This window comes from Myxine glutinosa, chromosome 3 (assembly GCF_964187855.1).
Source record: "Myxine glutinosa chromosome 3, kmMyxGlut1.1, whole genome shotgun sequence".
Taxonomy (NCBI): domain Eukaryota; kingdom Metazoa; phylum Chordata; class Myxini; order Myxiniformes; family Myxinidae; genus Myxine; species Myxine glutinosa.
The window spans coordinates 37,373,283-37,397,420 of record NC_136263.1 but is presented as its reverse complement, the minus strand read 5'-3'; the positions used below and the strand labels follow the sequence as shown (position 1 = coordinate 37,397,420).

General features: G+C 42.2%; 1 protein-coding gene and 1 long non-coding RNA gene across 3 annotated transcripts in view; one reads left to right on the top strand and one right to left on the bottom strand.

Moving 5' to 3' along the window:
• Positions 1 to 851: 851 nt before the first annotated feature.
• LOC137423671 (SH3 domain-binding protein 2) overlaps positions 852 to 24,138 on the top strand; it is a 72,803-nt gene continuing 49,516 nt past the window's right edge. The window contains exons 1-4 of one of the 2 annotated variants that reach the window (XM_078773897.1): positions 943 to 1,158; positions 6,668 to 6,702; positions 6,807 to 6,846; positions 8,765 to 8,904. In XM_078773897.1, the coding sequence (XP_078630023.1) occupies positions 8,769 to 8,904 (136 nt within the window). In that variant the 5' untranslated portion in view covers positions 943 to 1,158; positions 6,668 to 6,702; positions 6,807 to 6,846; positions 8,765 to 8,768. Of the gene's footprint in view, positions 1,159 to 6,667; positions 6,703 to 6,806; positions 6,847 to 8,764; positions 8,905 to 24,138 lie in introns of both variants that reach the window. The other variant, XM_078773896.1, reaches the window with a different exon arrangement.
• The window catches only part of LOC137423673 (uncharacterized), a 97,533-nt gene continuing 74,328 nt past the window's right edge, over positions 934 to 24,138 (bottom strand). The window contains exons 2-3 of the long non-coding RNA XR_010983772.2: positions 5,345 to 5,411; positions 934 to 999 (exon numbers count right to left, since the gene is read on the bottom strand). This is a non-coding gene — a long non-coding RNA (uncharacterized LOC137423673). The remainder of the gene's footprint in view (positions 1,000 to 5,344; positions 5,412 to 24,138) is intronic.

Genomic DNA, 24,138 nt, shown 5'->3' with positions numbered 1-24,138 from the left:
CGTTTTCACAGTCCGTTCCACACAAGCAAAGGTCGGTCAAATTGATTGGCAAATCGAATTGGTCGAATGGTCGATCGAAGCGATTGGTCGAATGGTCGAATTGGTCGAATGGAATTGGTCGATTGGTCGAATTGGTCGAATCGGTCGAATCGAATTGGTCGGAATTGGCAAATGTAAACATTGATTTTCAGATTTTCCATGTAATAACGTTTCCAAAAATGTATAGGTTTGCCAATCTACCATGATTTTGAACGAAAAAACATAGTGAACCTGACTAGTATCAAACAAGCCTGGCTACGCTGTTGTTAGACGATCGGTCTTTTTCTATCGTGGTATTTTTACCATACACCCGGTATAAGGACTTCCCTAATTCTCTCATACTTGAGCTTAGTCTATGAAATATTCTGTCAGTGGGTTATTCATCTATGTTGTCAGGCAAGTGCATACACTCGACCTCAAATATAATTTCATGAAACCACTCAAAGATATTATCTGAAGTATTTTTTACGACAAGGACTTGTTTATTTTGGACTTTATTCCGCAATGGTCCATATATTAACCAATTCTTCACTTCCGAAAGAAAGTCTCATGGGAACTTTATTTACCACTCATGGTGTGCAAAACATGTTAACTTAACGTAGATGCATGTATCCCATTTTGAGAAGAGGATACAGAATGACAAAGAAGGAGAAGAGGCCTGAGAAGAAAATAAGTGCGCATATGTAAAGTACTTAGCAATACAAAAAAAAAAAAAAAAAAATTACGACAACTCACCGATTTCCAGAAATGCTGGAATACTTGGCCACATCCGTTTGATTTTTAATCAAGGGTAAAATTATCACAGGCCAGATGTATTTCTTGCGGTTTTACATCAGCTGGGTGACGTGTGCAGTTCCAGCCCAACTTTTAAGCAGAAATGTTTTCCTTTCCTGGTCTCGCTTCACATTATGAGATGTCCTTACTCCGATTCTTGCTTCTTCTGTAATGTCCTCCGCAAACCTTGAGTTAAAGTAGAGTCAAAAATATGTTGGTAGGATAGTCAAGAAACCTGTAACTTTTCAATATTTCACAGTTTTTACAATATTTTTTGTAAGCCTGGACTTTTTTGTTTTACCTTCAGAGACGTTCATCCTATGTATGTGCAACTTGCATAGACAGGTAAGTTGTTTTATGTTTATTCGACATAGTGGGATTCATGCAAAAAATAATTATATTTGGCGCAAGACTCAACTCACAATAACAACGATTCAGTGATTTGGACTTTGCAACTTATATAACTGGAATCAGTTAGTCATGAGGTTGATGTAACATTTTTCTTTCTTCCATGTGACAAATACCTTTTAATATTTCTGTTGTAGTTTGTAGACTTGCTTGTATGTAGAGTCGTTAGTGTGCTCTACATAATACTGTAGGTATATAGTTTGGCTTGATTCATCATGGTATGTCTGACATTCTTGTACACAATGTATAAATGTACAATACATCAATGTACATGCATGTATTTCAGTAGAAAGAATGAGTGCTAAAATTTCGTGAAATTGTTTGATAATTGAGTCATGAAATTGATATCGATATATATATATATATATATATCACTAGGAATAACCCGTGGTGTGATCGCAAAGTTTAAACCTTTCTGTAATAAATTGATTTGTGCTTCCGTTAATTGTTTACTAGAAAGGTTAATCACCCATAGGTTCTGGATGGAGTCTGCGTCTTGTATGTAGTTTGTGTCCTGGAAGGTGCTTGTGTCACGTCTGGATTCCGCCCTCAAAGCGGCGAACTTGTTTCGATGTTCCAAACTTGTTCCGATGTTCCGAAGTTCCGAACCTGTTCCGATGTTGCTTACCCACCGATGTTCTGGTGTTATCAGCGATAGTGTGGCCTCTCTGTTCTACCCGAAACCATAACTCACCAGATATTATGGCGTGAATTGAATCCGAAACTTGTTGTACCGGGTCAGCAAGCTTCGTAAAGCGATGATGACACGTCGATATGTGCAGACGGAGGAATTTCTGCCCTGTGGCTGCATGATCTGTGAAGATTTCCAACCTGCCATGGGGGTCTGAAGCGGAGGGATTTCGGAAGTACGTCCTGCTCCAAGCAGCGATGATTGAACTGTAAATGGGCCTTGGTCACTTCGGTCTGTTCCAGAAGTTTGGTGTGGAGACGGCATTGCTTGGCGATGTTCTCCCCATGGCTTTCACCAACAATATTAAGTAATATGGCCGTATACATATACATATATGAACAGGAGTAAACATGCATGGGGCTTGTGTGAAAAAATCCTGACTCGATGCAGGACTTAAGCCCAGGGACCTCATCGCGAACCAGACGACAGCCCACTAAGCTACTGAGTCTTCGGAATGGCCTCAGGAATTTGTCACACTAACACTGCAAGTTTTACAATGGCCGATACCAAGTATTATCATTTAAAAACTTGGAGTGTTCATGTGAGAAACTTCTGAGGCTAGATTCTTTAGACTCAATATCTCAGTGGGCTGTCACAACATTAGCAATGACGTCCTTTGGTTGAGCCCAGCTTTTTCATACTAGCCCCATGCACAAATTTATTCCTGTTATTTAAACTATATATATATATATACAGTATATATATATATATATATACATATATATGTATATGTATATATACATATATTTAATATATATATATATATACATATATATACATGATATATTTAAACTATATACAGTGAAACCTTGACTTACGAGTGCACCAACTTACGAGTTTTCCGAGATACGAGCCGTCGCTCGGGCGGTTTATTGCTTTGAGATGCGAGCCGAGATCTGAGTTACGAGCTTACGCCACCCGCCACCAAGTGGGTTCCGGTCACGTGGTTATCTTGCCGTGCAAGCATCTCTGCCGTATATCGCTGCTGCTTTGTTTTCGCATTTTGGTTATTTTGGAGCTTACGCCACCCGCCACCAGGTGGGTTCAGGTCACGTGGTTATCTTGCCGTGCAAGCATCTCTGCCGTATATCGCTGCTGCTTTGTTTTCGCATTTTGGTTATTTTGGAGCTTACGCCACCCGCCACCAGGTGGCCCAACGAGCGTTCAGGTCACGTGGTTATCTTGCCGTGCAAGCATCTCTGCCGTATATCACTGCTGCTTTGTTTTCGCATTTTGGTTATTTTGGAAAATTTCTTAGTTTTAACCATGGGTCCTAAGAAATTGAGTGCCAAGGGCAGTACTGAGAAGAAGAAGAGGATGATGTGCTTGGATATAAAACACGCAATCGTCGAAAAACATGAGCGAGGTGTGCGTGTTGTCGACTTGGTGAGGCAGTACGATCGTAGTACTTCTACGATATGTACGATTTTGAAGCAGAAGGAGTCGATAAAGGCTATAACGCCAGCCAAGGGCGTTACGATTATTTCAAAGCTCCGGACCTCTATCCATGAAGAGATGGAGAAGTTGTTGTTTGTGTGGTTGACGGAGAAGCAGCTCGCAGGAGATACCGTGACCGAGAGCATCATCTGTGAGAAGGCCCGAGACATTTACGGGGATTTGGTGCAGCAGGCGGCGGGAACATCAACGGACGAGGCATCGGAAGAGTCATTCAAAGGCAGTCGGGGATGGTTTGATAATTTTAAGAAGAGGACCGGCATTCACTCCGTCGTCAGGCATGGTGAGGCAGCAAGCTCGGATGTGAAGGCAGCTGAAGATTTTATAACTTTTGCCGAACTGATAGAAGCCGAACGATACATCCCCCAGCAAATCTTCAACTGTGACGAGACAGGGCTCTTCTGGAAAAAGATGCCGAGGAGGACGTATATAACGGCAGAGGAGAAGAGCATGCCAGGCCACAACTTGTTCAGAGTGCCAGCGATAGCTCGCCTTCTCTTTGTGGAAGACACGATGAGATCCTTAACATCCAACAACTAATGGGACGCAAACGGGGCACCCAGTTTAGCGGTACACACATTGATGAATCACCCTGCCTGTGAAACACCGACATGACAGGTTATAGCTGGGTCGGGATTCAAACCCAGGCTGGACAGTTTAGAGTCAAGTGTGCGTACCTCCAGTCCAGGCCATCCTGCCAACTTGTATGCTGCATACAGGTGAAATATAAAGCGCGAGATATTTTTTATATATACTGTATATTTAAAAAACAAATTGGTGTGGTTTTTGGCGGGCTGGAACGGATTAATAGCATTTCAATGCATTTTAATGGGGAAATTTAATTTGAGAAACGAGCAAATTGAGTTACGAGCTCGGTCACAGAACGAATTAAACTCGTAAGTCAAGGTTCCACTGTATATATATACACAAAGAATTAAGTTAAGCACCCCTACACAACGAATTAAGGTAAGCACCCCCTAATATATATTCTTTGTGTATATGTATACATTGGCATATATTCTAAGGTATGTGAGATCAAATAATGATTGGTATGACATTAGCAATTATCCATTGATGAAATTGAGTGATCAAAGTGAAAAAAAGTGATTGGTTGAGTCAGTGATCCGATCACGTGGGTCCTACACACGTTATTGACGCAAAGATCGCTAGAGGTCTTCTCAGAACAATGACTGTACGTTAGAAAACATAAACGTCATCCACACTGTCCGTGATGGACCTATAGCTCCATACTTAAATTGAGGTGAAAATATGCCTAAAATTCCCAAAACATTTCACCTTAAATTATTCAGAATAAAATATTGAAAACGGCATGATTGTTGTGTTTTTATGTGACCATAATATCACTTCTCCAGAAAATATAGCAATATCATGGGTATATTACACTGTTTTGACGACAACAAACTTGTAATGTGCGAGGTTGTAAAAAAACGGGGGGGGTGCTTAACTTAATTCTTTGTGTATATATACACATACTGTATTTATCATTTTAATGTCTTGTGTGAGTTGCCGATCAATAAGTAACTGCTGTAGCAATACACGTAATCATCATTCATGATTGCCCTTGGTAGCCAGAGGGCCTTACACATGTGAAATGCAAACAACATGGGAACATGAATTAGCTTTCTTGTCATAGTTGCTGCACAATCAAGGAATGTCCAAGAAGACCATTTTCTATCTGGAATTTAAACAGGGTGCCAGTGATAACTCAGCTATTCTTAACGAAAGGTACCGTGGGATATTCATTGGTGCTGGCAGATGAGTCCTCTGGCTTAACTTCCATCCAATGGACAGCTAGGACACCTTACATTGATGTTTTAGGCATACACAGGTAATGCAAAATAAATACAGGAGGACAAGTATGTACGGATGTACAACAGAGGGATTAAAGGAGTTGCAGGGTAAAGGTAGATACCCAGGTATAGCAAAGCTCAGAGATAGAAATGGGAGAGAACATACATGAGATGGCAGGCAGCGGAGTTGAAGTCCTTGATGGAAGGGCATGAGACAACAAACATGGGGAGATCTGATGGTTCCAAAGGCGAGAAAAAATGGGGATGGATGTAAGAACGCACCTTGAGCAAGGTCACCTAAAACGCACCTTAAACGTTTCTGGGTGAATGCATAAACAATCATTTTTACAATTGAGGATATCAAAGCAATGAAAAAAAGCAATTGTTTTGTTTTTAAAAACAGTATTATTCCAGTGGTGGGATGCAGATCGTGGACACGTTTGATGGACCTAAAGACTTGAAATTCCGAGTCGTTTTTAAAATTCCTCGTACATTCTTCAATTGACATTTTCTTTTTACCTTCGCCACCGAAGGTGGATGGAGGCTATGTTTTGCCTCCTGTCTGTTTTTTTGTGAACAGGATATCTCAAAAAGTTGTGGACGGATTCGGACGAAATTTGGTGGAAACGTTGGGTATATGACAAGAACGAAATGATTATGTTTTGGTGAAGATTCGGATCTAGATCTGATAATTTTAAAGTGATTCTTCACCTTTGAAAGAGTGGGCAAAAAACGATATATATCACGATATTTCAAAAAGTTGTGGCCGACTTGTAACAAAACTTGGTGGATGAGTTGGTTACGTGACAAGAACAAGCCGATTAGATTTTGGTCCTGTCCGAATCCAGATCCCGCCTATCAGTGGGATACAAAACGTAAACCGTTCAGCCTGGCGGAGGTATACACTCTATACCGAGTGCCGTTCTTGTTTACAATGATATCAGCCTCATGGAGGAGCTTGTATATTAATCACATGCAGAACAAAGACATTCATATAGAGAGTGTACGTTTACATGACTTACATCTCACGTTGACATTTGTAGACAATGGGAAAACACATGGGATATGGAATTTGAACTGAGGTTCCCAGCATCATGAGCCAGTTTCTGATGGGAGTACTACAACAAGGACTTGGAACAGAGGGGTTTAAGAACTTGGATCATTAATAATAAAATTAATGGAAAGAAACCTCTGTGGGTATTCACTCGAACCAAAGAAAGAGAAAATTGAAAACACATAATTGGCGTGACCACAAATCTTGTTTCATCAACTGGTTCTTTCTTAAATTGATTGTTATAAAATTCTGGCAATAGTTATAAAACACAGCCTACCTCTTTTACATGTATGCAAAAAAAAAAATTCAAAATCTGTCATAAAATCATTGTAATACATACAAAACCACATTTGTACCAAATACTGTATCTGTCATTCAACAGGTGAGTGATAGGTAGGTTTGCCAACATCGTTTTTTTGTTTTGTTCCCCAACAGCCTCAAAGAGTATATCCCCAGTGCAAGCCTCAATGGTATTGTGTCGTTCCGCTAGGTCACCACCACAGCTTACCCAAAAGTTGTGTTCACATTGCTAATCTGTAGGAACTAATGTTCACTAACCTGAAATATTTTTCAGATTTGGAAAGAGGAGCGGAGAGGCAAGGGAGCATCGAAAGGCAGGCGTTTTAGGGGTTTTTCACTATTTAAGGTTTTCTTTTTTGCCAATTTCCGGGCTGTATCTCGGAGCTTCATGTAACATGTGCAGCTTCGACCTTCATGTAATTTCATGTAAACTGGGAGTTTTGGAATGAAATTTTGCCTCAATATTGGGAGTACAAAGAATGCAGGGTTGGCACAATCTTTTTTTTACCTCGACATAATTTTAAGGTCATGACCTAATTATAGACAATTTTACAATTTTTTACCATAATTCGACTAAGGTTTGTCCGATCGGACGGAATAACGCGTCTTTTGTCATTGCTCAATTTTGCCATTGCAAAATCTTAAAGACCGCTTGGACTTCCAAGATGTTCTTGCATCATAACAGTGTCCCAGCACTGAAGTTGTGCACCTTTTATTTGATACGTCCTTGACCTACACTTTTTATATTGTCCTTGACCTTGACCTACACTCAAAAAACACTTTTTTGATCATAAGTTGAATATTTTTTCTCCGATTTTCATGATGTTGAGTTTTATGGATAGATAGTAGATGGAGACAAATTTTCTTAATTTACACTCTATCCCTAAATGCTGAAGGTCAAGGTCATATGGCGGTCCAAAATGAATATGCCCATCATTAGATCGCTGACATCCCATCTGCCCATATTGGTCGTTAGTGGACAATAATGATCCTACCGTGTCTTTCTCAAATAGTGAAGAAGTTATTGTTGGCAATCTCAACAAATTACAAATCCTGCCACCTTCATTCTGCACGTCAGGCTTGACCAGCCGGTTCGCATGGCCAAAAAGGTTCCCGAAGGTGCGAATAATAGGGGAGGTTAAAGAGTAATAGTCATCGAAAGCTTTCTCGACTGAGATGAAGTATGCCATGATTAATGGAAATATTCAGAAATAAAAGTTTAGAAATTCCTTCAACAGTTTTTTTCTATATCCTTCCAAGTTATTTCCAAAATTACTTTGTGCTACTTTGCTTCCATGGAATTGGGACATGGAGTATGAATAACGAGTAAAAAGGCCGTCAAAAATGATGGGTTGGAACTGTTTATTCGACGGTGCAGCCTCGTGAGTGTGCCAAAGTCTGAAGCCTCGGCCTAGTGTCAGGTGTGCAGTGTGCTTATATCTTTTTTATTTATTAGACATCATACGAATGTAAAACACTCGTTTTCGTCTGCGCACGTTACACATTACGTGCAGCAAATTTCACCTTCCTGTGCCTTGTATTTATTGTTTTTTGGGTTTTTTAACGCTTCTGTACACCGCCCTTGAGGCTCGATTTGCAAACCACCATCTACAATTCCAATAGAAGAGACAGAATTACTCTTTTATGGAGAATATTTTTCGAGTTTGTTTTATCCTCAAATATAGACTGTAGTGAACACACATTTGTGTTAAAACATTTGCCGACAGACATCTGTGCAAATACACAAACTGACTGTGTTTTATATGGTAGATAAAGTGTGGGATACAAAATCTGGACATTGGGTGCAACAGGGGAATACTGGGCCGAATGTCCTTTTCATCAGTGGAATTTCCATAGATCGTTTCCCGAAACCAAGATTCCGTCAAGCGAATCATTACCTGCGTAACATTACTTAAAAGATGGATTTTTTAAACTCGAACAAAAGCAAGGCAACATATGTAGGTGATGTGTGTAGTTCTGTTGCGTGGTGTTCAAATAATATTCGGGAACATCTGCAGTAAATATTACATACACAAGTATATCGGGATTTTCAACCTCCCCATTTCCAATCCCTGGATACACTCTATACTGTACTTGTCCCTTCCCTTCCCTTGCTCCTATCTCTTCCCAATCGTCTTTCGCAAATCTCGTGCGTACGTAATAAATAGATGGACCTTTGGTGATTCAAAGTGTGATTTTGCAGTAACACTTGTCTCACGTGCTGCCCCACAGCCTCATGGCATCCATGCCAAACTTGTGGCCCGCTCCAATGCCCTACATCAGTTGCCAGTGTTTGCTAAGTATGCCTGGCAGCACGAGCATCTCCGGTTACCTGGAAAAGAGAAGTCTCTCTTCACTCGCACTAGCCCGATGTGAGTCATTTTTACCTGCACCCTTAGATTTGCAGTACCTGGAATTTGTTGTATTTTTTTTTTTGCATTCATTTTTTTATGTAGATGTTCAATTTGATCGTCTCCTTCCTAATTCATTAACACTTGGTAAACGTGAAAGCAGAAGGCCAATAGGCTCGCTCATCATACCTGTGCTTTATCATCCCGACATTACTTGAATATTTCATGTTTGAGATTTCGTTCGCGACAAACAGACTTTGTTGTGCCCTCTGTGGTTTTCCCTTTTTTTTTCTTCCCACCCCCTTTTTTAATACATTTTGCCCCTCCCCCCCCCCCCCCCCTCCCTTTACATTATGCGTATTCTGTTTTCTAATACGATTCTACTTTGAGAGATCACCATTTCTATAAATCAACAAAATAATGTAAATGGGAGGTTCGATAAGGAATGTCTTGAGTTGTTACCCTCACCAGAGGAGCAGGAATTGCATTTGGGTCCATTTGTCTGTCTGTTTGTCAGTCTGTCCGTTTGTCCGCACAGAACGTGAGTATGCTTTTCTCTGCAACTGTTGGTCCGATTGACAGGAAATTTTCACCATAGGTGCAACTCCACCTGTATAATTTTTTTAATTATAATTATCATGTTATGCGTCACGTGGTGCAGGGGCCATCTTGGAAAAAAACAAAAAATGTGCACCTCTATATCTCTGCAAGTGCTGCATATAAAAAATTGAGACATGGCTCATTGTAAAGAACTCTCCATGTGTAATAAAATATGGTAATGATGATGTCATAGGTGCCTCCATTATGACGTCATAAATCGACAAGTATAGAACTTCATCGATCAAGATGAAATTTCTTGAGCGTCATCTAGGGGTAAATTGGCGGAGGAAAAAAAATGATGACGGCATCGGTCACGTGGTTCGGCCGTCATTTTTGTTTTAGCACAAAAGCCTTAACAAAAACACGCCCTGGCGAGGGTTTTTTTTTTTTTGTTGTTGTTGTATACAAGATCGAGGCTCGTGAAAGAGCGAACATTAATCACACAGAAAGACAAACAGACAAACCGACACATAAAACAAATAACATCGGGAGTGGTAGACAAGATGGGGAGAGAGGGGGAAGGACACAAACACAACATTTGAGAGCAGGGACCGAGAGACATGGAGACATCGAGAGATCTGTGGGAGGGAGAGGGCTTTGGGGGGAGGCATGGGAAGGGGGGGTGGGAGAGGTATAAAACATATGGACACTGCCAGGACTTCCAGGAAAGAAGTTGGCATTTCAAACAGGGTGGATCTGGGGTGAATTACCGGGGGTAGAAAAGATCAAGGTTTTGGATGGGGGAAGATAAGAGATGGTGGTGAACAGCTGTTTTAAAGACCTGAAGGGAGGAGTGGGATTGAAGGGAGTGAGGGAGTTTGTTCCAGAGGCGGGAGAAAAGAGGAATGAAAGAGTGAAGGTGAGCAGAGAGCCGAGATTTCGGCAGTTTAACCATCAGAGGGTTGCTGGCAGATCTTGTGCGACCTGTAGGAATATTTGGGGGACAGAGCACAGAGAGAGCTGGGGGAGCAAGGCCGGAGAGGAGTCGGTAGAAGACAGAAAGACCACCTACCTGCCTGCGGTGAGTGAGTGAAAGGCCCTCAGAGATAGCTTCATCGCAGGAGATTCCAATGATTCTGAAAGCTTTGGATTCAAAAGCGTGAAGCCGAGCTAGGTGTGAGGCAGGAATCTGCAATCTCTGATTGCTCTTTCTTGTTGTTGTTGCATTCGTGGTGGTTGTCACCCTCACCAAGACCGAGGTCATTCCCATATTTGGAAAGAATGTTTTGTAGCTTCTTAAAAATCCATGAAAAGAAAGGAAGGCATAGGTAAAGGTTCCCTTTGTGTATGTTTTGACTTTTCTTTTGTGTTCAATGTTTAAGTGATTTACTGTGCAGAAAACATATCTGGAGCTTGTTAATGCACAGGATAAGTTTTAAATGATGATATTTAGTAATACCGTATATTTCAGTCAATAAGTTGATAAGGAGTATGAGTGTAATTGGCTAATATCCCCATTTTTCTTTCTTGCAATCATAGATAAGTCAGTTTTGAGTATAAGATTAAGCTGGAGGCCTTTTGCGTACATGCTCTGTGTTTACACTCACTCCGTTTGGCTCGCCAGGCACTTTTAACACGCCATTACTAGCACAATATCTATGATTCAAATAGTCTTTTGAACATAATTTTCAGCATTTAGACGAAAAAGTGGCAATTTCAATTTGGTTAACCATAATTGTTCTGTTCCTAAATGCAAATCGACTCACAAAAATATAGAAATACGAAAACATCCGTGGATAAGAGGTGTCGGGTTCGTACCATTTCCTATTGGTGCAAGTGAGCAGCGGCAGTGTATATAACACACATATCTTTTTTTTGTTTGTTTTTGTTACTCACAATTCTAACACACACACACAGGTTATTAATTTTACATTTGTATAGTATCAGCTCTTCCTAAAATATAATGTAACTAGCAGGGACCCGTGGAATATTCCACCTAGTGTGAAATATGACTTCGAGTCCTCAACTCTCCCCACCTTGCCCCCAAACACCCTCAGAAACCCCAAGTCCTCAACCTCCATCTCCCAACTCCAAGTGCTCACCCTCTCACTCCCATCCCTAAAGCATCAATCCTCTGCCTACTCCAAGGCTTCAGCTTCAAACTCCCTTCCCACCCGTCACGGTCAACTGTCCAACTCACAATCCCTCGAGATATGCGGAAAATATATGTGACCATAAGCAGGTCATTGCCCATCACGGTCACCTGTCCAACTCACAATCCCTCGAGATATGCGGAAAATATATGTGACCATAAACAGGTCATTGCCCATCACGGTCGCCTGTCCAACTCACAATCCCGCGAGTTATGCGGAAAATATATGTGACCATGAGTAGGTCATGAACCGTCATGGTCGTCTGTCCAACTCACAATCCCATGAGCTATGCAGAAAAGATATGTGACCATGGACATGTCATGGCCCATCATGTCCGCCTGTACAACTCACAATCCCGTGAGATATGTGGAAAATGGAAAATATAGAATGTTGACATGAGCAGATCATGGACACCATGGTCGCCTGTCCAACTCACAATCCCACGAGATATGCAGAAAAGATATACGACAATAAATAACCCGAAACCAATGATCCTACTTCCTGATGCATATACAGAGCCTTCAGAAAGTATTCACACCCCTTGAATTTTTTCACATTTTGTTCTGTCAAAGCATGCAACACGGTCTTCTGACACATATATTTATTGGGCGGTGTACAGGCAACTGATAGCTGCCTCAATTGCACCCGGAAAAAACCCCCATATTACGTGCATGAAGCAAAGCATTCCTACTGCTTATAATTCAAAACACCGCAATGGACTGGAAAACGTGGGGACACCAATACTGTATTTTAATGGTTGGAGACTTGTAATACCCTCTCTCACCAGGAGGTAGCGCTACACGATACACATTTACATAGAGAATTGTATCCCCTCCTCCCAACGAGGAAAACAATAAGTGGAGGAGAGCAGTGAGCCTGGAATTTAGGGAGTTTAAAAAGAAGAGGTTTGTACTGGCAGACCATGAAGGCCCTGCATAAACCTAGGAGGGACAGAGCCAAGAGAGGGCAGAGGGTGCAAGACCATGTATAATACAAAGAGGCCACGACTGTGTTTGCGATGTGAAGTAACAGGCCTAGACACTCAGCTTCGTCCTGGGACATACAAATGATTTTGAGGGCCCCGCATTCCAGGACATCAATAAGGGCAAAGGGTGAAGCAGGGCCCAAAGTGGAGAGCAGTATTCCTTCCAGCTGTGAATGAAGGCCTCAATCTGACCTCCCTTGCATCCATCACAACAGAAAACTAGAAAGCATCTGAAAATGCAAAGCCCGTCCTTGTCCGCTTTGTATTCAGACTTCTTCTGTATGCTAAACATGACAAAAACAGCTACAAAAAATACAAAAATTTGATGAGTTTTGGCAATCTTGACCTCAAAAGCAATATGCTTCAGTGACCCAATATGCAAACCCTGCTCAAATTTCAAATCAATCGGATGAAAATTGATGACTTTATGCAACCATGACCTTTGACCTTTTGATCTTTAAAAAAAAAAAGTCAGCTTCTAACCTTTGATTGGTGAACTAATTCAGTGACCAACATGCAAATTCTTAAAATTTCAAGACAATCAAATTAAAATGGACGATTTTATGCAACCTTGACCTTTGACCTTTTGTCTTAAAAATAAAACCAATGAGCTTCTAGCTTTTGATTGGTGAACCAATTCAGTGACCAAAATGCAAATTCTTAAAATTTCACATGAATTGCATGAAAATTGATGATTTTATGTGACGACCTTTTGATCAAATAATTAATTTGTCTTCTCTATATCTCACTATAATTCACCAAATGTCCGTCTGTCTGTTCGAAGGTACCGTAAAAACTGCTGAACCGATCGCAAAGATATTTTGGGTGGGTAATCCTGGGACCCCTGGGAGTAAAATAGGCTATTTAGTTTTCCCAATTTCAGCTTTGGTCTCCAGCATTCTCAGGTTTGGACTCCCGCATAACATTCGCGTTCGCATAACGTTCATTGTGACGATGTTCTCATTGTGACAATCTTACTATAATTCACCAAATGTCCGTCTGTCTGTCTGTTCGAAGGCACCATAAAAACTGCTGAACCGATCGCAAAGATATTTTGGGTGGGTAATCCTGGGATCTCCAGGAGTAAAATAGGCTATTTCGTTTTCCTAATTTCAGCTTTGGTCTCCAGCATTCTCAGGTTTGGACTCCCGCATAACATTCACGTTCGCATAACGTTCATTGTGACGATGTTCTCATTGTGACGATGTTGTGGCGATGTGTGTGTTCACGGTAGTATTTGACGTGACGGTGTGAACGTAATTTCGTAATGTTTTTCGTTTCGTAATCCTTTAATGAACGTTTAACGTTTAATGAACGTTTAATGTTTAATGCACGTTTAATGCCCTTCGATGTCCAGGGCCGCACGCGCGCTACACTGGACGGGCCAGCGTGTACCTTGCCCTTCGCCGTCAGGTTCGGGTAAACCACTGAGCCCCATCCGTGATGGGGACTGGGGCTTGAGACAGTGTCCCACGAACGATGAATTCCCAGTAAGCGCGAGTCATCAGCTCGCGTTGATTAAGTCCCTGCCCTTTGTACACACCGCCCGTCGCTACTACCGATCGGACGGTTTGGTGAGATCCTCGGATCAGCCCCTGCGCGGGCCGTTCTCGGCTCGTGCCGGTGCACCGAAAAGATGAGCGAACTTGGCTGTCTAGAGGAAGTAAAAGTCGTAACAAGGTTTCCGTAGGTGATCCTGCGGAAGGATCATTATCGGGACAACATGAGAGCGAGGGAGACGCGAGACGTACGTAGTACGTGATCGTCCATGTACTGTTTAGATTTTGATGATTTGCGTGTGATATGATTCAACGGATGTTTATATGAATCGTTTAAAATAAAAAAAGCCTTCAATTTCTGATATTTTACCTTTTCATTTGGGCTTCCCAATTGAAGCCCCGCCCGTAGGGCGGGTACTGTTGCTAGTTCTCATAATAAAGCTTTGTTGAAAATATGATGACAAAACTTCAATGGTAAAAAAATGTTACGGCCTGGACAGACCCACACACACACACACACACACACACACACACACACACACACACACACACACACACACACACACACACACACACACACACACACACACACACACACACACACACACACAGAAGTGAATGCATGTTGATGAGTAATATCTGGTTGATGAATATTTGTAACGTGGCAAGAGCTAACAAGACAGGAGACATGACAAATATATCATAACAAATCATGGGATTCTTGGCCCCATTTGTACTATATAAAAGGGGCCGAGTTTCTCCGTCCGTACTGCTTTATTCTAAAGAGCTTCTACTGTCATACAATAATACAAAAAGGTACCGTTGGAACGGTAATAATCCATTTATTTGGTACAAAAAAATCGTTCGTTTAATCACATTTATTTGCTTCTTTTAAAAGCCTGTTTCGGGATTGAGGAAGAAGAAGCGGGGCCTTGAGCTTTAATATAGCGCTTGCAACGGTAACATTTATTATTCTGCAACAGGAACACTTTACAAGGATACAGGTGGAGCACACAAAAGGAAATGTAGTAATTACTTATTTAGGCAATAATATATATATAAGAGCTCACTAAGGAGCACAACAAACAACAACGACAACAATTACGTGTTTATAAAATACCTTTTTTTGCGCATTTTACTTGTTTTTACATTCTCGGTGACACTCATAGATGGACATGCAATATGTTTGTGACAAGTAAAAATCAAAATCCTCAAAATCAATGTCTCTTTTGATCAAACCAGTCAGCAAAATGACGGGAGGCATGACTAGTTTGAATAAAAGTAACCCTGACCCAACAATGGGATCCCAAACCACCACAACAATGGTATAGTCACGAGACATTTTACAAACGTTTCCAGATCTTGGTACGTAATTCAGTTGCTGGTGAGGTCACTGGCTTAAATATTGAACTCTGCAAGCACCACTTTCATGCTGACTGTGATAACACAATTTCCTGCTGAAACTGTTTGCTCCGATAAAGAAATGCACGTGCTGAGGCTGTGCGGAAGGGGGAGGGCTTTGTGGCAGGGAAAAGGGAAGTGTCCACATTCAGAACACTCACCAACAGGCACAAAGTGCAATTTGACGAGGATTGAAATAACCAACAGTTTGTTTGGTATTTCTCATATGGACCTACCCTTTGGGTATTCAAAACACCTACCTCGTAGTCTTACGGTTCCCCAGTAGTGGGCAGGAATGCTAGAGGTTGATGAATATTTGTAATGTGGCAGGAGCCAAAATCCAAGGGCGCAAACCAATTTCCTTTATTTTTCAGCACGCATATGGTCGGTCATATTTGGTATCAAATGAAAGAACTTGGAGAGAGCCATTGATCTGCAATCAATTCAGGGCAAACCTCATCCAAATGATTTCATCACTATCCATGGTGTTTTATACCTCTCCCCCCCTTCCCACGCCTCCTCCCCCCAAGCTCTCTTCCTCCCACAGATCTCCCGATGTCCTTGCTCTCAAATGTTGTACTTGTGTGCTTCCCCCTCTCTCACCATCTTGTCTCCCACTCCCTTTGAGCCTCGATCTTGGATACAAAAAAAAAAAAACTTCCCAAATTGGGGGTTAATAGATTTTATTAACACTTTAATCATTTTTTCTTGCAGATATGTTTCCACAACCCTGAAAAGTTGTCGGTCACGTGGTATGAAAAGTTGTAGGTGCTTGCACCTAATTGCTTGCACCTAATTCATAAGTGCACCTACCTCGTTTTCTATCCTATCTTCCTCTTCCTTTTCTTTTTTTCATTTACCTGTCTTGCACCTAATATTTAGATGACCTGATAAAATGTGGTGTAGACAAATGGCGTAAACAAGGTTTAGCAATAGTGGCAAATTCATCATTCAAGGGAATCTTGGAAGAGAAGAAGAGTAGGTTGTGGTTTGTACCTACTACGTAACACTGGCTACCATCTTGTTCTTCATACTGTAGGCATATTTGTCATGAAAATAGAAATTCGTGTATTTTTTTTGTTAAAAGCAAAAACTCACTTGATTTTGTAAGAAGGTATCATAAGCTTTAAAAAAATTTAGGGTGGCATTTTTTCTGAACATTCTAACGGCCTGAAATCCAAGATGGCCGCCCCCGTAGCAAAACGCCCTAAATTTGACGCTAAAATTAACTTAATGTAGTTTAAATATTTTTGTTTTCAGCATGAACTGCTTGGAACTTGTATATAGAGGTGACTATAATAACAATAACTTCCACCTGACTACTAATCTTTTTATTTTGCACAATTTCAGACAGAGGCTGCCTTTTTTATTTCAACATGGCGGACGGAAAATTGACGTTCGAATCCAGTTCGCAGCAGTTTGTTCGCTTTATAGTGTTAAGGTTCCACTTGTCCATTTTATGGTGTACTAACATATTCTTTTCTTCTTTTGCAGGCTGCAGGTACCCACAGCAACCATCACCCAGGATAACATAGCTTAGAGACCTTAGATTAACCAAAATGGCAGAGTCTTCATCTAACAAGAAGTCAAAAACGGTGGATTTTGAACTATGCTTTATTTGCCAGTTGAGCAGCAAGCAAACAGATTATATAAACTATGTGCTTCGTCCTGCTTTGCCTTCAGTAGAGAAAGTAATTACAACAACTGATGTTCGATGTTCATATGGGGAAACAGAATTCTCTACATTAAAGAATCGCATAAAAGGTTTGTCAGCTCATGAACTGTTACAGAATGGTTTTTCATACCACAAGACATGTTATAAGGATCTCACACATAAAACATGCATTGAACGAGCCAAGACCCGATATGAGAAAGGACAAGCGACAGGCAGCGTCAGTTATATAAAACAGAAGACAAAAGGACGACCGAAAAAATCTGATGCTGCATCTACAAGTGCTTCCACATCACAGCGATCTACCAGAAGTCAGGCTTTCGACAAGGAGATGTGTGTCATTTGTCAGGAAGACAAAGCAGACAAATTACACGACGTCTCAACTGAAAACATGGGAGCTCAGCTCAAAGCCATTGGTCAACAAACAGACAGAAAACTTTTGAAAGTTAGACTGAGCAATGTTGTAGGCTCATCTGATCTTCTTACAGCAGTTGCTGAGGACATGAAGTATCACCTTCTGTGCTTAGGCCATGCAAAACGAGACGTAGAAAAAGCTAACAGACCTCCAAAACAGCATGTTCATTTTGCACAGTTAGTGTCTGACCTGGAGATGCTCGACATGGTGGAAACTGAAATCAATGACCCATCTAACAGTTCAGCTTTGAATATGAACGACATTGAACAATCATATGTTGGTTTGCTAGAAGCCAATGGGTTCCCTTTACCCGACAATCCGCGAAAGTACTGGACAAGTACTTTCTTATTGCACCTGAACTCTCAAACTTGCAACATGAATTTGAGAAAAAGTACTTCACTGGCAGCAAGGCGAAGAGAACACAGCACCATGAGCTCACAGGGGGAAAGCTCTCCCGAATAACACAAAATGCTGTCAAACTCAGTGCAGTATTTCACGAGCATGGAAACCCATTTGAATCCGCTGATGAGGATGAGATCTACAACCTGCTCACCAAAGCAGTTATGAATGAAACTGCTACCAACGACATCCTTCGGCGTGATGAGATTGGGCAACAGATGTTTGAAGGTTTCGTCACTGAACGCCTAACGGAAGGAAAACTTTCTGTGTGGGACAAAATGACCAAAAAGAAACTGGGTACCTTCAAAAGTGCCAATGGGTGGTCCGAATGGGAGACAAGGTGGTCAAAATCAAAGAAGTGCGAGGACTGTTGCAACGGTTCATTGTTATTTCAAGAAGTCGACCAGAGCTGAATCTCAAGGAATGCATCAGAACTTATGAGTTTGGTGTTGTGCCTCGATCACTATTTGCTTCAGATGGATCCCTCCTGCTGGCATACGATAAGGCATCAATACTTCATCATCTTGAGAAGCTGGACAGTAACACACAACATGTTCAAGCTGACAGAAATGAGGCAATCCAAGCAATCCAAGTACCCTTGCAGGTGGCAGACACAGCAGTGGAACATACAAATGTTGACCCAACAGATGAATCGTCAGCACACCGAGTGATCATTATTGATGGGATGGCTGTGGTAAATTCAGTTATCAAAACGGAACAAATGAAAACATGCCAAGACTTTGCAGATGCCTTTCTCCAGATAATCTGTAACATGGCAGCACAATATGATGAGGTCAGATTGGTGTTCGACCGGTACATCAAAACATCGCTCAAGGAACAGATGAGGACAAAGAGGACCAAGGGAAAGTCAACATATTACCACGTGAAGGACAACACTTTAATCCAACATATTTCCCTGAAGGACTTCTTATCAGATATCCGCGCCAAAGGACAACTGACCGAGTATTTGGCTGACAAAGTTGTATGTCACAGCAAGAGCTCCAACAACAGACTGAAACAACTTATGGTGACCTCAGGAACACAAACCAAGGGCAATGTTGATATCCCAGATTCGCTCCTCACTCACAGCCAAGAAGAGGCAGACACTTTGCTTGTACTGCATGCTCTAACTGTTCTCAATGAAGCAGAACTTGTTGTCAGTTCCCCAGACACAGACGTCTTTTTGTTGCTTGTCTACATGTATCCAAACTTACCAACGTCTACAACCTTCCTTACGGGAAAGGGCAGGCTGAAGAGGCACATTTCTGTGCGGAGCATATACAACAACTTAGGACCAAAGCGCGCTTCTGCACTGTTAGGTTTTCATGCTCTGACAGATTCCGATATGTCTGGTAGATTTGCTGGCAGAACCAAAGACTCGTGCTTCAAGGCATTTATGTCTTGTGATGATGAGATCCTGGATGCACTAGCAATGCTCGGGAATGATGACATTGATCTGCCCGCTGATGTATGCTCTCAGTTGGAACGCTTTGTCTGTATTTTGTATCGATCCAAAATCTACACAAAAGTGAATGAGCTCCGTTGGTTCCTCTACTCAAATCGTGCAGCCGAAGGAGAAAACCTACCACCAACTTCTGGTTCACTGGACTTACACATTCGTCGGGCACATTACATATCCATGATTTGGAGAAAAGCTTGTGAAACTCACCCGTGCCTCCCAGCACCACCTGCATTTGGTTGGACATTTGATGCAGTTTCAAGTCACTTCTCTCCAGTTCGCTGTTTGAATCCACCAGCTCCTGAAGCAGTATTGCACCTCATAAAGTGCGGGTGCAAACGTGGATGCGAAGGAAGGTGCAGCTGTCGCAAGAACAATATCCCATGTACGGAAGTTTGTGGATGCTGGGTTTTCAGCTGCAACAACAAAACTGTCCAACCAGGGATAAATGAAGACTGTGAAGATTGAGGTGTTACTTTCTATGACATTCACAAAATTATAATTCACTTGATATCCATTGTTAAAAATACTAAATGAAAGCCAGGCATTTAATCAGTATGACTTTTTGCATCTTCCTGTTTAAACGATTTAAGAGATTGAACAGTAATTCAAGTACGTATTTCATTTTATTTAGATCTGTTTGTTGGCTTGTTAATTATGTATTCTTTGTGAAAAATACATGTCTTTAAATAGATACTTTGTTTGTAATTACATGCGAAGGGAGAAGGTATAGTTTACATTGCGGGTGCGCGGTGGCCATTTTGGAATTTGGCATGTAGATCATACATATAACATAAATTTGATGATTCCATTCGATCCCTGGTCTCAGAAAACATATATTTAGACACTTTATTTGTAATTGTATCACATGTACTCGCGAAGATATCGCATTATTAGTGTTCGGTGGCCATTTTGGACGCCATCTTGGATTTCATAGTCTTAGAATGTTCAGAAAAAATGCCACCCTAATTTTTTTTTAAGCTTATGATACCTTCTTACAAAATCAATTGAGTTTTTGCTTTTAACAAAAAAAATACACGAAATTCCAAATATGCCTATACTATCAGTTGGAAGTGAAGTTCACACTTGAGTTCAGAAGATCATTGCATCTTTTGGCCATCTTATCCAAAGTATTAATTAATTTTTAGACTCTGAGTACAATGTGATTTAGATTGTGTTACTTATTTCTTACCAATATGAATCTGAAATGATTCTGCTTTCGAACATCAGCTTGAAGAGGTGGTTCACTTTGGCTCAAGGAAGCATGACTTTCCAAGAAGGAAGTGGTGTGAGGTCTTTTTAATACAAGGTCGAGGCTTCTTTCTTATGCAACACATGGCTGAGGTTAGCATAATTTGCTACAGGTATGGCTGTGCCACTGATGTGGTGCCCTCAGTAGGTTAGAGCAGGAATTTGGAATTTGTTCAGGGTGCCAGCCACAGCTCGCCTATACTCTTTGCGAAAGACATTGTGGAATCTTTAATGTCCACCAACTAAGGCCTGTAGACAGGACCCCAAGTTTAACCTCCATTTGAGGGACGGCACACACATTGATGATGGCACACCTCCTCCCCTCAACCTCACTCACCCTTCCCCACTCCCCTTACCCTCCTTCCTCTCTGCCCTCTCCTCCCTCTCCTCCCTCCCCTCCCACCTACCGTCCCTCCCCCTTCCTCTCCCCCTCTGCCTTCCCCAATTGCTCCCCTTCACCTGCCCCTGGCCCCTCCCCTCATCCTCCCACCTACTCCCTCACTCCCCTACCTTCTTTACTCCCACCACCCAACACAAAATGGATCGGTCAGCGAAGCGACGGGTGGGCTCTTCTAGTAATGCAATAAGTGAAAACCACCTCGAGTGGGTACTCCAAAAGAAGACAATTCTCTTTAATCAAATTTCCATCATACAACGGAATATTTCACTGCAAGGGCTGGCTCGTCCCTGTCCCTGAATACATTACAAGGAGACGGGAGGCTAGTGTCAGGGAAGGGTGCAGTATTGATGGTGTGGGAAGGATATTTCAAACAGCTGTTGAACCGGGAAGGTGTAGCAACAGCGAGCTGAAGAAACCGAGTTATGTAGAGGGAAAAGTGGGAGTTGGTGGAGACAACGGAAGAGAAAGTGCGGACATCATTGAAAAGGGGAAGGCCGTCAGGCATTGATGAGATGTGTACAGAGATTTTTTTTTATTTTTATTTTTTTTTTTTTTTGTATACAAGATCGAGGCTCGTGAAAGAGCGAAATGATATAGAGATGATATAGAGATATAGAGATGATAATTACAGCAGAAGAAGTCGGAGTCAAGAGGACGAAGAGGTTGTTGAATGTATGTGTGAGAGATGGGTCAATTGTAGAGGTGTAGAGGACATGGTTAATTGTGCTGATATGGAAGGGGGTGGCGGATGTTCAAGTACAGGGGCAATATACTCCTTAGTCGTGTCATGAAGGTGCTGTAGAGGGTTCTGGATGGGAGGATTTTTTTTTTTTTTTAATACAGAGTTTAAAACATTGCTTCAAAAAGGGGACCGAAAAACAACAACAACCACAGTTCCCGAAAAAGGCCAACCCCCGCTTGCGGGGAAAAATGGCCTCTAAAGGTGGTTTATACAGAGTCAAGGCTCGTGTAAGAGCTAACACATTAAACACGAAAACATGCACAGACATATAAAACATACAATGAAGGGAGCGGGAGACAAGAGGAGGAGAGAGAGGAAAGCACACAAGCACAACAACAGCAGGGAAGAGGGACGTCGGTAGATCTGTGGAAGGGGGAGGGCTTGGGGGGAGGGAGGGAGGGGTACACGGTATAAAGTAAATGAACACTACGAGGAATTTCAGGAATTAAATCTGAGATTGAAAGAGGTGGTTTTGGGGTGTTTTAACGGGGGTACAAAATATCAAGGTTTTGGATGGGGGAAGACAGATGGTGGTGAACAGCTGTTTTAAAGACCTGGAGGGAGGAGTGGGATTGAAGAGAGTGAGGGTGTTTGTTCCAGAGGTGTGGAAAAAAGAGGAATGAAAGAGTGAAGGTGAGCAGAGAGTCTTGATTTTGGCAGTTTCACCATAAGACGGTTGCTGGCAGATCTTATGTGTCGTCCTGTATAAATATTTGGGGGACAGAGCACAGAGAGAGCTGGGGAGTAAGGCCAGAGAGGAGTCGGTAGAAGACAGAAAGACCACCAACCTGCCTGTGGTGAGCGAGTGAAAGGCCCTCAGATTCAGCTTCGTCATGGGAGATACCAATGATTATGTATGCTTTGGTTTCAACCGTGTGAAGCGTGAAGAGTTAGGTGGAAGGCAGGAGCACCAGGCCAAAGGGGAGAGCAGGATTCCATTGAGCTGTGGATGAACGTTTTGTATGTGGTGAGGAGCTCAGAAATGCCCAGAAAGGACTTCGCACGACGGAGGATGCCTAGACGGCGACTGACTTTGAAGGCCAGCTTGGAAATGTGGTTTTCCCAGCAAATCTCATGGCAGATAGTGACACCCTAAAAGCTTGAGTGACAGAACTTCTTGGAGAGGATTGTTGAGAAAGTAGATGGGAGGGTTGTCCAGATGGCCTTTACAGAGAGATATAGTAAGAGTGTGAGATTTGTCAGGGTTGAAAGACATGTTCCACTTGTTTGTTTGTTGTTTTTTTTGTTTTTGTTTTTGTATACAGAGTCGAGGCTCGTGAAAGAGCTAACATTTATCAAACAAACAAATCAAACAAACAAGCAAACAAAGTATATAAAAAGGGGAGCAGTCGACAAGATGGGGAGAGAAGGGGAGGAAGCACACAAACACAACATTTGAGAGCAGGGACATCGGGAGATGTGAGGGAGGGAGAGGGCCTGGAGGGAGGCAGGATAGGTATAAAACGCAAGGACACCAAGGACTTCCAGGAAAGAAGTCGGCACCTCAAAAAAGTGGATTTGTGGTGAAATTAGCGGGGGTAGAAAAGATCAAGGTTTTGGATTGGGGAAGATAAGAGATGGTGGTGAACAGCCGTTTTAAAGACCTGGAGGGAGGAGTGGGATTTAAGAGAGTGAGGGAGTTTGTTCCAGAGGCGGGAGAAAAGATGAATGAAGGAGTGAAGGTGAGCAGAGAGTCTTGATTTTGGCAGTTTAACCATAAGAGGGTTGCAGGCAGATCTTGTGCGACCTGTAGGAATATTTGGGGGACAGAGCCCAGAGAGAGCTGGGGGAGCAAGGCCGGAGAGGAGTTGGTAGAAGACAGAAAAACCACCAACCTGCCTGCGGTGAGTGAGTGAGAGGCCCTCGGAGATAGCGTCATCGCGGGAGATTCCAATGATTCTAAACGCTTTGGTTTCACCAGCGTGAAGACGAGCTAGGTGTGAGGCAGGAGCACCAGCCCAGAGGGGAGGGCAGTACTCCATTGAGCTGTGGATGAAAGCCTTGTATGTGGTGAGGAGCTCAGGTGTGCCAAGGAAGGACTTCGCACGACGGAGGATGCCCAGTCGGTGACTGGCTATGGAGGCCAGCTTGGAAATGTGGTTTTCCCAGGAAGGATCATGGCAGATAGTGAGACCCAAAAGCTTGAGTGACAGAACTTCTTGGAGAGGATTATTCAGAAAGTAGATGGGAGGGTTGTCCAGTCGGTCTTTTCGGAGAGACATCGTAAGAGTGTGAGATTTGTCAGGATTGAAAGACATGTTCCACTTGTTTGCACAGTCTGTGATTTTGTCAAGGTCTGCAGAGAGTGAGGAAGCTGCAGACTGCCGATCTGAGGGATG